Genomic DNA, 13,861 nt, shown 5'->3' on the forward strand with positions numbered 1-13,861 from the left:
ACTCTGTCTTTATAAAACTAAAAATGGCCTTTTCCACGTGCCACCACCAATTCCAGAATGATCTTTTATGAAGACAAATAGCTGCACTTAAGGTAAGCTTACCTTCCTATGGATACAAGAGTTCTTCTATCCTTTCCATGCACCGCCACTGCGACTAGCCTGCATTCCTATGGATACATATGGTCTTCTATATTTTCCATGCACCGCCACTGCGGCTAGCCTGCATTCCTATGGATACATATGGTCTTCTATATTTTCCATGCACCGCCACTGTGGCTAGCCTGCATTCCTATGGATACATATACTTTCCATACACTGTCACTGCGGCTAGCCTGCATTCCTATGGATACATATCCTTTCCATGCACTGTCACTGCAGCTAGCCTGCATTCCTACGGATACATATCCTTTCCATGCACCGCCACTGCGGCTAGCCTTTTTTCCTATGGATACATATCCTTTCCATGCACTGTCACTGCAGCTAGCCTGCATTCCTACGGATACATATCCTTTCCATGCACCGCCACTGCGGCCACTGGCGTGCGCAGCACATTTTATTAGGGGGTGCACCGTCGGAGGGGTGTGTCTAGCACCGCCTTTTGGGCGTGTCTAGCACCATCTATTGATGGTCAACGCATATAAAATATTCACCTTTGTACCAATCCTAATAAAGCAGATACATTGTCAGATGTTGTGGTGTGCACCAAACACCCCTGATGGCACTCATGCAATTACAGTGCTCCTCCTCAGCCTGGTCTGGCTCCCCCTCTCTTTCCCCTGCAAGCTGCAGCAGCTTACTTACAAGTCAGTCACTCACTGACACTGACAGTCGCAAACTAGTTACTGCTGCTGCTGGAAAAACGAGTGACGTGTCAAAGCTGCTGCCGGCCGTCTGCCAGTATTGAATTTGTCTTCCTAAAAGGAACGCTGGCTGCATGCTGCTCCTCATCAGTGGCTGGCGTTGGCATAGCATAGAAGGAGAGAGGTGGGTGTGTGATGGATGGACGTAATCACATCACATCACACTGTTTTTTGTACATGGAGGTGGAGCTGGGAATTTGAAAGCCAGTGGCAGTGGCACCCTTGATTAACCCAGGCGTCCGGTCAGTAATGCAGTCCTGCAGGGTGCAGCGCAGAGGGGACAGTAATTAGCCTGCTCGGCAATCACTGCATCAGGCATGTGAGATCGGGGTGCCAGACATTAGGGGGTGCCTGTGCGCACCAGGCACCCCCCCTGCGCACACCTATGACTGCGGCTAGCCTGCCTTCCTATGGATACATATCCTTTCCATACACTGTCACTGCGGCTAGCCTGCCTTCCTATGGATACATATCCTTTCCATGCACCGCCACTGCAGCTAGCCTGCATTCCTATGGATACATATCCTTTCCATGCACTGTCACTGCAGCTAGCATGCCTGTCTATGGATACATATCCTTTCCATGCACTGTCACTGCAGCTAGCCTGTCGTCCTATGTATACATAATCCTTTCCATGCACTGTCACTGCAGCTAGCCTGTCGTCCTATGGATACATAATCCTTTCCATGCACCACCGCTGCAGCTAGCCTGCATTCCTACGGATACATATCCTTTCCATGCACCGCCACTGCAGCTAGCCTGCATTCCTATGGATACATATCCTTTCCATGCACTGTCACTGCAGCTAGCATGCCTGTCTATGGATACATATCCTTTCCATGCACCGCCACTGCGGCTAGCCTGCATTCCTATGGATACATATCCTTTCCATGCACCGCCACTGCAGCTAGCCTGTCGTCCTATGGATACATAATCCTTTCCATGCACCGCCACTGCAGCTAGCCTTCCTTCCTATGGATACATATACTTTCCATACACTGTCACTGCGGCTAGCCTGCCGTCCTATGGATACATATCCTTTCCATGCACCGCCACTGCAGCTAGCCTGTCGTCCTATGGATACATAATCCTTTCCATGCACCGCCACTGCAGCTAGCCTTCCTTCCTATGGATACATATACTTTCCATACACTGTCACTGCAGCTATCCTGCCTTCCTATGGATACATATCCTTTCCATGCACTGTCACTGCGGCTAGCCTGCCGTCCTATGGATACATATCCTTTCCATGCACCGCCACTGCAGCTAGCCTGCCTTCCTATGGATACATATCCTTTCCATGCACCGCCACTGCGGCTAGCCTGCCTTCCTATGGATACATATCCTTTCCATGCACTGTCACTGCGGCTAGTCTGCCGTCCTATGGATACATATCCTTTCCATGCACCGCCACTGCAGCTAGCCTGTCGTCCTATGGATACATAATCCTTTCCATGCACCGCCACTGCAGCTAGCCTGCCTTCCTATGGATACATATCCTTTCCATGCACTGTCACTGCGGCTAGCCTGCCGTCCTATGGATACATATCCTTTCCATGCACCGCCACTGCGGCTAGCCTGCATTCCTATGGATACATATACTTTCCATACACTGTCACTGCGGCTAGCCTGCCGTCCTATGGATACATATCCTTTCCATGCACCGCCACTGTGGCTAGCCTGCATTCCTATGGATACATATCCTTTCCATGCACCGCCACTGCAGCTAGCCTGCATTCCTATGGATACATATACTTTCCATACACTGTCACTGCAGCTAGCATGCCTTCCTATGGATACATATCCTTTCCATGCACTGCCACTGTGCCTGCCTTCCTATGGATACATATCCTTTCCATGCACCGCCACTGCGGCTAGCCTGCCTTCCTATGGATACATATCCTTTCCATGCACTGTCACTGCGGCTAGTCTGCCGTCCTATGGATACATATCCTTTCCATGCACCGCCACTGCAGCTAGCCTGCCTTCCTATGGATACATATCCTTTCCATGCACTGTCACTGCGGCTAGCCTGCCTTCCTATAGATACACACTATATGGTCTTCTATACTTACCATGCACCGCCACTGCAGCTAGCCTGCCTTTCTATAGATACATATGGTCTTCTATATTTTCCATGCACCGCCACTGTGGCTAGCCTGCCGTCCTATGGATACATATCCTTTCCATGCACCGCCACTGCGGCTAGCCTGCATTCCTATGGATACATATCCTTTCCATGCACCGCCACTGCAGCTAGCCTTCCTTCCTATGGATACATATCCTTTCCATGCACTGTCACTGCGGCTAGCCTGCCTTCCTATAGATACACACTATATGGTCTTCTATACTTACCATGCACCGCCACTGCAGCTAGCCTTCCTTCCTATGGATACATATCCTTTCCATGCACTGTCACTGCGGCTAGCCTGCCTTCCTATAGATACACACTATATGGTCTTCTATACTTACCATGCACCGCCACTGCAGCTAGCCTGCCGTCCTATGGATACATATCCTTTCCATGCACCACCACTGCAGCTAGCCTTCCTTCCTATGGATACATATCCTTTCCATGCACTGTCACTGCGGCTAGCCTTCCTTCCTATAGATACACACTATATGGTCTTCTATACTTTCCATGCACCGCCACTGCAGCTAGCCTGCATTCCTATGGATACATATACTTTCCATACACTGTCACTGCAGCTAGCCTGTCTTCCTATGGATACATATCCTTTCCATGCACCTCCACTGCAGCTAGCCTGCATTCCTATGGATACATATACTTTCCATACACTGTCACTGCAGCTAGCATGCCTTCCTATGGATACATATCCTTTCCATGCACTGCCACTGCAGCTAGCCTGCCTTCCTATGGATACATATCCTTTCCATGCACCGCCACTGCGGCTAGCCTGCCTTCCTATGGATACATATCCTTTCCATGCACCGCCACTGCAGCTAGCCTGCATTCCTATGGATACATATACTTTCCATACACTGTCACTGCAGCTAGCATGCCTTCCTATGGATACATATCCTTTCCATGCACCGCCACTGCAGCTAGCCTGCATTCCTATGGATACATATACTTTCCATACACTGTCACTGCAGCTAGCCTGCCTTCCTATGGATACATATCCTTTCCATGCACCGCCACTGCGGCTAGCCTGCCTTCCTATGGATACATATCCTTTCCATGCACCGCCACTGCGGCTAGCCTGCCTTCCTATGGATACATATCCTTTCCATGCACTGTCACTGCGGCTAGTCTGCCGTCCTATGGATACATATCCTTTCCATGCACCGCCACTGCAGCTAGCCTGCCTTCCTATGGATACATATCCTTTCCATGCACCGCCACTGTGGCTAGCCTGCATTCCTATGGATACATATACTTTCCATACACTGCCACTGCAGCTAGCCTGCCTTCCTATGGATACATATCCTTTCCATGCACCGCCACTGCAGCTAGCCTGCATTCCTACAGATACATATCCTTTCCATGCACCGCCACTGCGGCTAGCCTGCATTCCTACGGATACATATCCTTTCCATGCACCACCACTGCGGCTAGCCTTCCTTCCTATGGATGCATATCCTTTCCATGCACCGTCACTGCGGCTAGCCTTCCTTCCTATGGATACATATCCTTTCCATGCACCACCACTGCAGCTAGCCTGCATTCCTACAGATACATATCCTTTCCATGCACCACCACTGCAGCTAGCCTGCATTCCTACAGATACATATCCTTTCCATGCACCGCCACTGCGGCTAGCCTGCATTCCTACGGATACATATCCTTTACATGCACCGCCACTGCAGCTATCCTGCCTTTCTATGGATACAAATGTACTTCTACCTTTTCCATGCACCACCACTGCAACTAGCCTACCTATGGATACAGTACATATGGTCTTCTGTACTTTCCATCCACCGCAACTGCAGCCTACCAGCCTATGGATACAAATGGTATTCTGTGCCCTCACTGTGCCGCCACCTAAAAAAGTGCATCCCCTTGAATTGATAAAGAAAATAAAAATGTATGACGGAAACTACACAGAAAAGTTGCTGCCGTTTCCTTTTTTTCATTAGATGCTTTATTGCCTATGCCCCATATAATGTGCAATGCACAACTATAGAGGTGTATTCAGCATCACAGCAGACATATAAATATTCCATTGAAATATGTAGGTCATAAAATACCATCAGACTGACACCCTCATACAGTATGTCAGAGGGAATGGGGCCTGCAGAAGACTGTAATCCCAGATAATATTCTGAACTAGATGAATGGCTGAAATAGTCTTGAATCTAAACAGTGTTTGGGATTTCCAGAGGGTTTGGATTGAGAAGACGGGAAGGGCTATTGTCTGTGCGTGGAGACTGGACTTGCTGGAGAGCCCATGAATAATAACGCAGAGCCAATAAAGAGAGCAGATTTGGAAATGATGGCCGGCAGAAGTCGGCTATCAATTGATTGTACGTTGGCGAGCCAATATGTTTACAGCGATAACACAACGTCGGAGCTTTGCACTTATCTCTCTCCGAGCTGCTTCTTAATATTTAAAGAGGAGACTCATTGTCTTCACTTACAGTTGACTGTGACTTTAACCCTTCGGACATCCGGAATGGACACGTCATTGGCAGCACTGCACTCGTACAGCCCGGACTGCTCCCTTGTGATTCCTGTGATCTCCAGGTACTCATCTTCACTCATGAAGCCGTGCGCTGTAAGAAAGGAACATACGTGGTTACATGGCTCATCTGGCTGACATGCTGAGCATTATGCATTGCTGCGCCACCGGCCCAAAGGGGCAAACAGTATTTTACATGCTGAGCCCTTTGGGAAGCACCCTTCCCGGAACACAAGGGACACACAGACACTGATCACTAGAGTGTGTGCTACTAGGAGGCAGAGATAGGCAATTAGAGGAGCAAGGCTGCACAACAGATGAGAGGAGAGGGTCAATTGATTGCTATCAGTACAGTACACTCTTCTCACACTAGAAAGGAAGAGGTTAATTGGATACGTATCCCCTCACTCCTTCTCCTCACTCTGTGTCAGCAGCGGACAGGCTAATTCTAGGTTGGGTGCAGAGCTGGGAAGCAGGAGGTGCTCTTGGGCTATAAAAAGAAAGATCAGGAAATAATATACTGTAACATGTTCTATAAAACGTCTTGGTTGCACAGGTTCTGGAGGCCTCATGGACTGTACTTGCTGCTTATGGCGTGTGTGCTGCGCAGAAAGCCACCAGCGCAGTGAGGTATGTAGGCCCTCATTCCGAGTTGTTCGATCGGTAAATTTTTTCGCATCGCAGCGATTTTCCGCTTAGTGCGCATGCGCAATGTCCGCAGTGCGACTGCGCCAAGTAAATTTGCTATGCAGTTAGGAATTTTACTCACGGTTTTTTCTTCGTTCTGGTGATCGTAATGTGATTGACAGGAAGTGGGTATTTCTGGGCGGAAACTGGCCGTTTTATGGGTGTGTGCGAAAAAACGCTACCGTTTCTGGGAAAAACGCGGGAGTGGCTGGAGAAACGGAGGAGTGTCTGGGCGAACACTGGGTGTGTTTGTGACGTCAAACCAGGAACGACAAGCACTGAACTGATCGCAGATGCCGAGTAAGTTTGAAGCTACTCAGAAACTGCTAAGAGGTGTGTAATCGCAATTTTGAGAATCTTTCGTTCGCAATTTTAAGAAGCTAAGATTCACTCCCAGTAGGCGGCGGCTTAGCGTGTGTAAAGCTGCTAAAAGCAGCTTGCGAGCGAACAACTCGGAATGAGGGCCGTACTTACTGCACCGTGAGAAGACACATTGGTGGTCATTCCGAGTTGTTCGCTCGTTGCCGATTTTCGCAACGGAGCGATTAAGGCGAAAATGCGCATGCGCATGGTACGCAGTGCGCATGCACTAAGTAATTTAGCACAAAACTGAGTAGATTTACTCACGTCCGAACGAAGAATTTTCATTGTTGAAGTGATCGGAGTGTGACTGACAGGAAGTGGGTGTTTCGGGGCGGAAACGGACCGTTTTCTGGGAGTGTGCGGAAAAACGCAGGCGTGCCAGGATAAAACACAGGAGTGTCTGGAGAAACGGGGGAGTGGCTGGCCAAATGCAGGGCGTGTTTGTGACGTCAAACCAGGAACGAAACGGGCTGAGCTGATCGCAGTGTAGGAGTAAGTCTCGAGGTACTCAGAAACTGCTAAGAATTATTTATTCGCAATTCTGCTAATCTTTCGTCCGCAATTCTGCTAAGCTAAGATACACTCCCAGAGGGCGGCGGCTTAGCGTGTGCAATGCTGCTAAAAGCAGCTAGCCAGCGAACAACTCGGAATGAGGGCCATAGAAAGCACGTTCATTTCCCTGCAGCCGACACAGCAAACCTGTTTGATATGTATGTTACAAGGCGCTGGAGAACCTTAGCATCTGCTGCCTGAGCCACCCCTACAGACACAGGTCTGTAATCCTAACACCCACGCTAGAAAACACGGGTGTGGATTATTGGATCTACAGTAAAAAGGTCTACAGTCAATAGGTCGACCACTAATGGCCAACGTGCATTAGGGCAATAGGGTCAAAACATCAACATGGAACAGGTAGACGGTAGATAAGGTTGACAGAGTCAAAGGTCAAAATTGAAATGGTTGACACAAAATAGGTAGACACAATTGAAAAAATTTTTTTTAGTGTTTTGTCACTTTTCGGCCACAAACAAGCCGCATTAATGTACCGCTACACTCGCCATGCTTTGGGAAGATTACTGTTCCCAATCATAGTCCACGTGGATGGTAAAGTATGACAAAGTTGAAAAAAAAACAAAAAACCTTGTGTCGACCATATGTGTGTCAACCATTGTCATGTTCACCTTTTGACCTTTTGAACTGTCTACCTTTTACATGTCAACGTTTTGACCCTGTGGACCTAATGTATGTTGACCATTAGTGGTTGACCTATTGACTGTAGACATTTTTAGTGTAGCTCTATAGACTGGATACCAGAAAACACTAGCCACGGTCACACCGGCCCACAGGGGTACAGGGCAAATCCCCAGTGGTTCACCCCCTCCTCTAGACAACAGGTCCCAGACTGTGCTCTTGTGTTACATGCTTTGCTGGTGGTAATCTGGTACATTATCATGCATACACTAGCTGTATTTATATTATATATACTCTCACATTGCTTCACTACTTACAATGCATCCTGACTGCACAGTATAATGAACCTTACCTTACCTATGTAGATACATAGCATCTCCATACACCCAACACTGCAGCACACAAATGGCATCTTTTCCCATATGTGCATGTTCCTCGTATCCTCAGCTGCTGCATCTCTATACAATACAGCAAGGCACCAAGCTGCTCTCCTAGGGGCGTAGCCAGAACTTTTGTGGGCCCCATAGCAACTTTTTGAAGTGGCCCATCCCAATGTTCTTAGAGAGATGCCTCTCCGCAGCAGTTGTTAATTGTATGCATCATACAATTCACATTATGTGACATTATAGGGCTGCCAGAACACATTATAAAGCACAGTACCCCAATTCACATTATAATATTGTGCCCCAAGTTCATATTATGCCCCATTACAGTGCCCCCACTTCATATTGTACCACATTAGTGCCCCCAGTTCATATTATGCCACATTACAGTGCCCCCAGCTCATATTATGCCACATTACAGTGCCCCCAGCTCATATTATGCCACATTACAGTGCCCCCAGCTCTTATTATGCCACATTACGGTGCTCCCAGCTCTTATTATGCCGCATTACAGTGCCCCCCAGTTCATATTATGCCACATTAGTGCCCCCAGCTCATATTATGCCACATTACAGTGCCCCCAGCTCATATTATGCCACGTTACAGTGCCACCACTTCATATTATGCCGCATTACAGTGCCCCCACTTCATATTATGCCACACTAGAGTTCTTCCACTTCATATTGTGCCACCACTTCATATTATGCCACATTACAGTGCCCCCAGTTCATATTATGCCACACTAGAGTTCTTCCACTTCATATTGTGCCACAATACAGTGCCCCCAGTTCATATTATGATCCATTACAATGCCCTCTGGTTCATTTTATACCACATTATAATGAGCAGATCTGGGGGCATAAATAGATATATTATAAGCCACAAGCAAACGTTTCTAAAGGCCCTCATGTCTCACCCAATGGTGATAAATTAACTGTGACAGGGAAGATGGCCCTTCACCTCTGAGTCTCATCACAGCTATGGTACTGCAGCTATGCCCTAGGATAGGGGGATATTTGTTAAGATCATTTTCAGGAAATTCCCCAGAAAATGGCCACACAATGTAAGCCTCCCTAGGATGTATGTAAGGGGTACTGCAGCAGATCCCCCTATTTCTGGTCACAACAGCAGTCCTTGCAGGTTTCTATTCAGCAAGCAAGCTTGGCCCAGGTTGCTGACGCCTGTGGACGCTTGCACAAGTGTGGTCTGAAGAAACAGCAAGTACAGTGATTTAATTAGCAGTCACTTTACTTTTCCACATCGCAGTAATGGCCACCCATAAGCTTTCCTTGCATGTGTGTTTTAATACACCTGGGGGAAACTTAATTTCTTATTGCCGCAATAAGAAATTATATTTAAAGCTCAATTGTGGCCGGACACCCGCCCCACATGATAAACTCGTGGTGCGTTTGCCATTTTTTAAATGGACGAATCGGCACTAGGCGCCATGTACTGTAAATTAATAGGGGATACTGTGTTTAACATGCTATATTTAGTGTTCTATGCATGGTTGTAGAACTGCATGTTTAAATGTATTTATATTTGAGATGTGTTTGTATTTTAACTGTAAAATAAAAGGCGCTGACATATGGTAATTGTCCTAGGTCCAGTAGGGGGGATGCAGTTAAAATACTGGCTGTCAATATCCCGGTGTTCAGGTTACAGACACCGGAATCCCGGCAGCTGGTAAATACCGCTGCCAAGAATCCCGACCTCCACAGGGTATTCCCACGCCACCAACCAAGTGGCAATATAAACTGTTGCGAGCGAAGCACGCCACCGGCCCTGAAGCGCGGCAAGCACTCCACTGCCGGGATTTCGACAGACGGGATGCTACTGTCAGTATGCTCACAGTCGGCATGCTGTCTGCCGGTAAATCATACAGAATGGATTAGCCAAGTCCTGTGTGAACAAGCACTTTCCAAGGGGTGGAAACCAGCATACCGGCGCCGGGATCCCGACCGCCGACATATATTCTCCCACTTGGGGGTCCACGACCCCCCTGGAGGTAGAATAAATAGCGTGGCGGCGTAGCGCGCCACCGTGCCTGCAGGGTGGCGAGCGCAGTGAGCCCGCAAAGGGCTCATTAGCGCTCACCCAGCTTTCGGTATGCCGGTGGTCGGGATCCCGGCCACCGCCCACTCATACTACACCCCTTTCTGAGAGCTCTCCTATGTGTCTGTGTGTAACGTGTCCCACCAGGTTTGGAGAAAAGTGTTTTTAAAAGTGTTAAGGAGTTTTCTGTATATAGGCTAAATCAAGGGGTGTTCTAGAAAAGCGCACCGGTATATGAAAGGAGGGAGGACACTGGTTTATCCCGGTTGTTGGCGTCCTTAAAATGCCTGTTGTATTTATTTATATTGTGTGAGATAGCATGACTGGGTAGAAACCTAGAGTGGATTCCCCCCTGTGGTATTGTGTGTAAGAACAGGATAAAAGCAGGGCCTGTGAGCCCTGTGTAGAGAGAGATATGCGCTGACTGTCAAGGAGAATGCTGCTGTAAACATCTTACATGCTGTGAATGGTCCTTGGCACCTTTAGCAACGGATTCAGGGACTGATTAATGTTTGTAAGTACAGCAAAAAAAAGCACACAACTGGGCAAAACCATGCTGCACTGCAGGTGGGGCAGATGGAACACGTGCAGAGAGTTAGATTTGGGTGGGGTGTGTTCAAACGGAGATCTAAATTTCAGTGTAAAAATAAAACTGTCTAACATTTGTGGGCTCTATGCAAAAGCAGCCAGTACTTACCCTGCACAGAAACAACATAACCCACCCAAATCTAAATCTCTCTGCACATGTTACATATGCTCCACCTGCAGTGCAACATAGTTTTGCCCAGTTGCGTGCTTTTTTACTTCGCTTACAAACCAGAATCAGGCCTTTTTTTGAGATGTTTGAGCAATAAACATCTTGCCTTTACAACGAGCGCATCCATATCCTGCAACTAATTGCTCAAAACACAGTCCCATTCTTCGGCTGTTCTGGGTTGAGCACAGCATCTCCAATCTCCACCCTCTGACAACTACCGTGCAGGGCCTGGTCCAAGTCAATGTCCAGTGGCAGTCACCTGAGACCAGTCAGGAAGTGTGGCAGCAGCGTGTCTACACATACTGTACATACAGTAGCAGAAAGTGGTATCAGGTGCTGGTGTTAAGAGCCAGAGTTGAAATGCGGTTCCAGGTGCCGTGTTGATGGTACCTGGTGGTGGCAGCCACTGCACAGTGGGTGGAGTCAGTTACAGGAGGTTACTGATGGTAAGAGGGAATCCGCTATTGGCCCAGGTTCCGTGAGACCCAAAACCAATCAGCGATCACTTTGCGCGTGCAGCGAGGCGCGTCCGGTCACACCAATAATAAATAAGCTCCTTTGTGTCTTGTATGTAGAATCATTTAAGCAATGTCAGAGCATAACTCTGAGTGCCGCAATGAGTGAGAGGCATATACATCTGCGGGTGTGTCAGGCACCATCCGGGTGTCTGGGCACCGCAGTCCCACCGTAATGCTGTGGGAACAGACACCATGCATGGGCCCTGAAGCTGTGCACTGCTTAATATGCACAGCGAGGAGGACATTTCACGGCAGGTCGGGCGCATATTCATCTGGAAATGAAAACTGTATGACTATTCGCACAGCAAAGCTGCAGCCGGCGTGAGGCAGGGGGCTTATTCTGCTTCATTAACCCCCTAAACACTCAGCAGCTGTCTTTAGTAAGGAAGGGTTACTGATTGTGAACACTTCCGGTGGGGGCACAGGGGGACTCGCAGGTTACATGCCATGAGTTCCCTGATACACAGCATTCCCGGGGTCACTGCAGTGAAGGACGTTATTGCAGCAACCTGGACAGTGCCAACAGGGGCTACTTGGGAGTCAAACGTACGTTTCCAGCTAATATTTACACAGCTCATATTCCGGAACTCTGCGTATGCAAGTAAGGGTGATGCACAGTCACTCACATTACAATGGCAGCCGCACTTGATGCAGCTGCAGGCTGTGCAGGGTAGGATGGAAGAGACAGGCGCCTGTCTGGTCGTGGATCCTTAGCACCACGCATGGCACAGCTGACAGTGCGCAGAATGATGCAGCGGATTAGCAGTACCACTCACGCACATTGCTGCATACGGGGGAATACACTCATTTTCCTCTGTGGAGCACAAACGCCCATTTTGTCCAGCTCCGCCTCCAGCCCACAGTATATAGCCCTGGATGGTGGGGTCTCCCTGTAGGTACTTCTGTAAACAACTCCACAGAGACTCTACAATAAGCTAACACCATATCCTTATGTCCTCTTCATCAGCTTCTTCCCTACTGCTCCCAGTAATTGGCTGTGACATATTGGGGCTGACTGAGAGATGGATGCAGTGTTAGTGTTCCCACAGCTTAGAGATTATTTGCTCCTGGGCAAACATGAAATGTCCTGAAAACCGCTACGGGACACGTTATCCCAAGTGTCCCATGGCGTTCACAATTATGTACAACTTCACTAACACATGAGAAGGCGTTTGTGGTCCCTGGGCGTTTCAGGATGGGGATTGGGCGATGTCCTAAATTGAACGCAAAAGGGGCCATTTCATTGGTGTGTTACGGGTGTGACCCGGGCATGTCTAGGAATGCTGCTGTGTTGTCAACCGCAGATCTACTGTTTCATAGGCCATGGATAGTTGCATTTAAGGAGAGTAGTTAGAGTAGACCCTAGGCTACCAGAAATGTCGATGATGCTAATGTCAGTGGTAGTGTTTAAAATCTTCATTGCAACTGCACAGACTAATGTGCCTGAAGGTGGGCCTCTCAGTGCTCATCCACTCCATCAAACAGACCACGGAACCAGAAAGTGGGTGTCTCAGCCCTCATACACTCCATCACACAGACCACTGTGCCCGAAGGTGGGTATTTCAGCACTCGTACACTCCATCACACAGACCACGGAACCTGAAGGTGGGCCTCTCAGCGCTCATATACTCCATCAAACAGACCACGGAACCAGAAGGTGGGTGTCTCAGCCCTCATACACTCCATCACACAGACCACTGTGCCTGAAGGTGGGCCTTTCAGCGCTTGTACACTTCATCACACAGACCATGGAGCCTGAAGATGTGCATCTAAGTGCTCGTACACTCCATGACACAAACCATGGAGCCTGAAGGTGGGTATTTCAGCACTCGTACACTCCATTACACAGACCATGGAGCCTGAAGGCAGGCGTCTCAGCATTCGTACACTCCATCACACAGACAACTGTGTCTGAAGGTGGGCCTCTCAGCACTCATATACTTCACCAAACAGACCATGGAACCAGAAGGTGGGTGTCTCAGCCCTCATATACTCCATCACACAGACCACTGTGCCTGAAGGTGCGCCTTTCAGCGCTTGTACACTCCATCACACAGACCATGGTGCTTGAAGATGTGCAACTCAGTGCTTATACACTCCATGACACAGACCATGGAGCCTGAAGGTAGGTGTCTCAGCACTCATATACTCCATGACACAGACCATGGAGCCTGAAGGTGGGTGTCTCAGCACTCATATACTCCATGACACAGACCATGGAGCCCGAAGACGTGCAGCTCTGCACTTATACACTCCATGACAAAGACCACAGAGTGTGAAGGTGGGCATCTCAGCACTCATACTCTATCACAGAGACCAGGCTCAGGCTCATATACTCCATTGCCCATACTACGGAGCTTGAAGGCAGGAATCTCAGCACTCGTACACTCCATCACACAGACCA

General features: G+C 48.5%; 1 protein-coding gene across 7 annotated transcripts in view; it reads right to left on the bottom strand.

Moving 5' to 3' along the window:
• NTM (neurotrimin) overlaps positions 1-13,861 on the bottom strand; it is a 1,318,058-nt gene that overhangs the window by 207,874 nt on the left and 1,096,323 nt on the right. For all 7 annotated transcript variants that reach the window (XR_010188690.1, XM_063943614.1, XM_063943616.1 and 4 more), the window contains exon 5: positions 5,463-5,597. Coding sequence is in view for 6 of the 7 variants with exons in the window: in XM_063943614.1 (XP_063799684.1) it covers positions 5,463-5,597 (135 nt within the window). In the remaining variant the exon portion in view is untranslated. The remainder of the gene's footprint in view (positions 1-5,462; positions 5,598-13,861) is intronic.

Source organism: Pseudophryne corroboree, chromosome 10 (assembly GCF_028390025.1).
Source record: "Pseudophryne corroboree isolate aPseCor3 chromosome 10, aPseCor3.hap2, whole genome shotgun sequence".
Taxonomy (NCBI): domain Eukaryota; kingdom Metazoa; phylum Chordata; class Amphibia; order Anura; family Myobatrachidae; genus Pseudophryne; species Pseudophryne corroboree.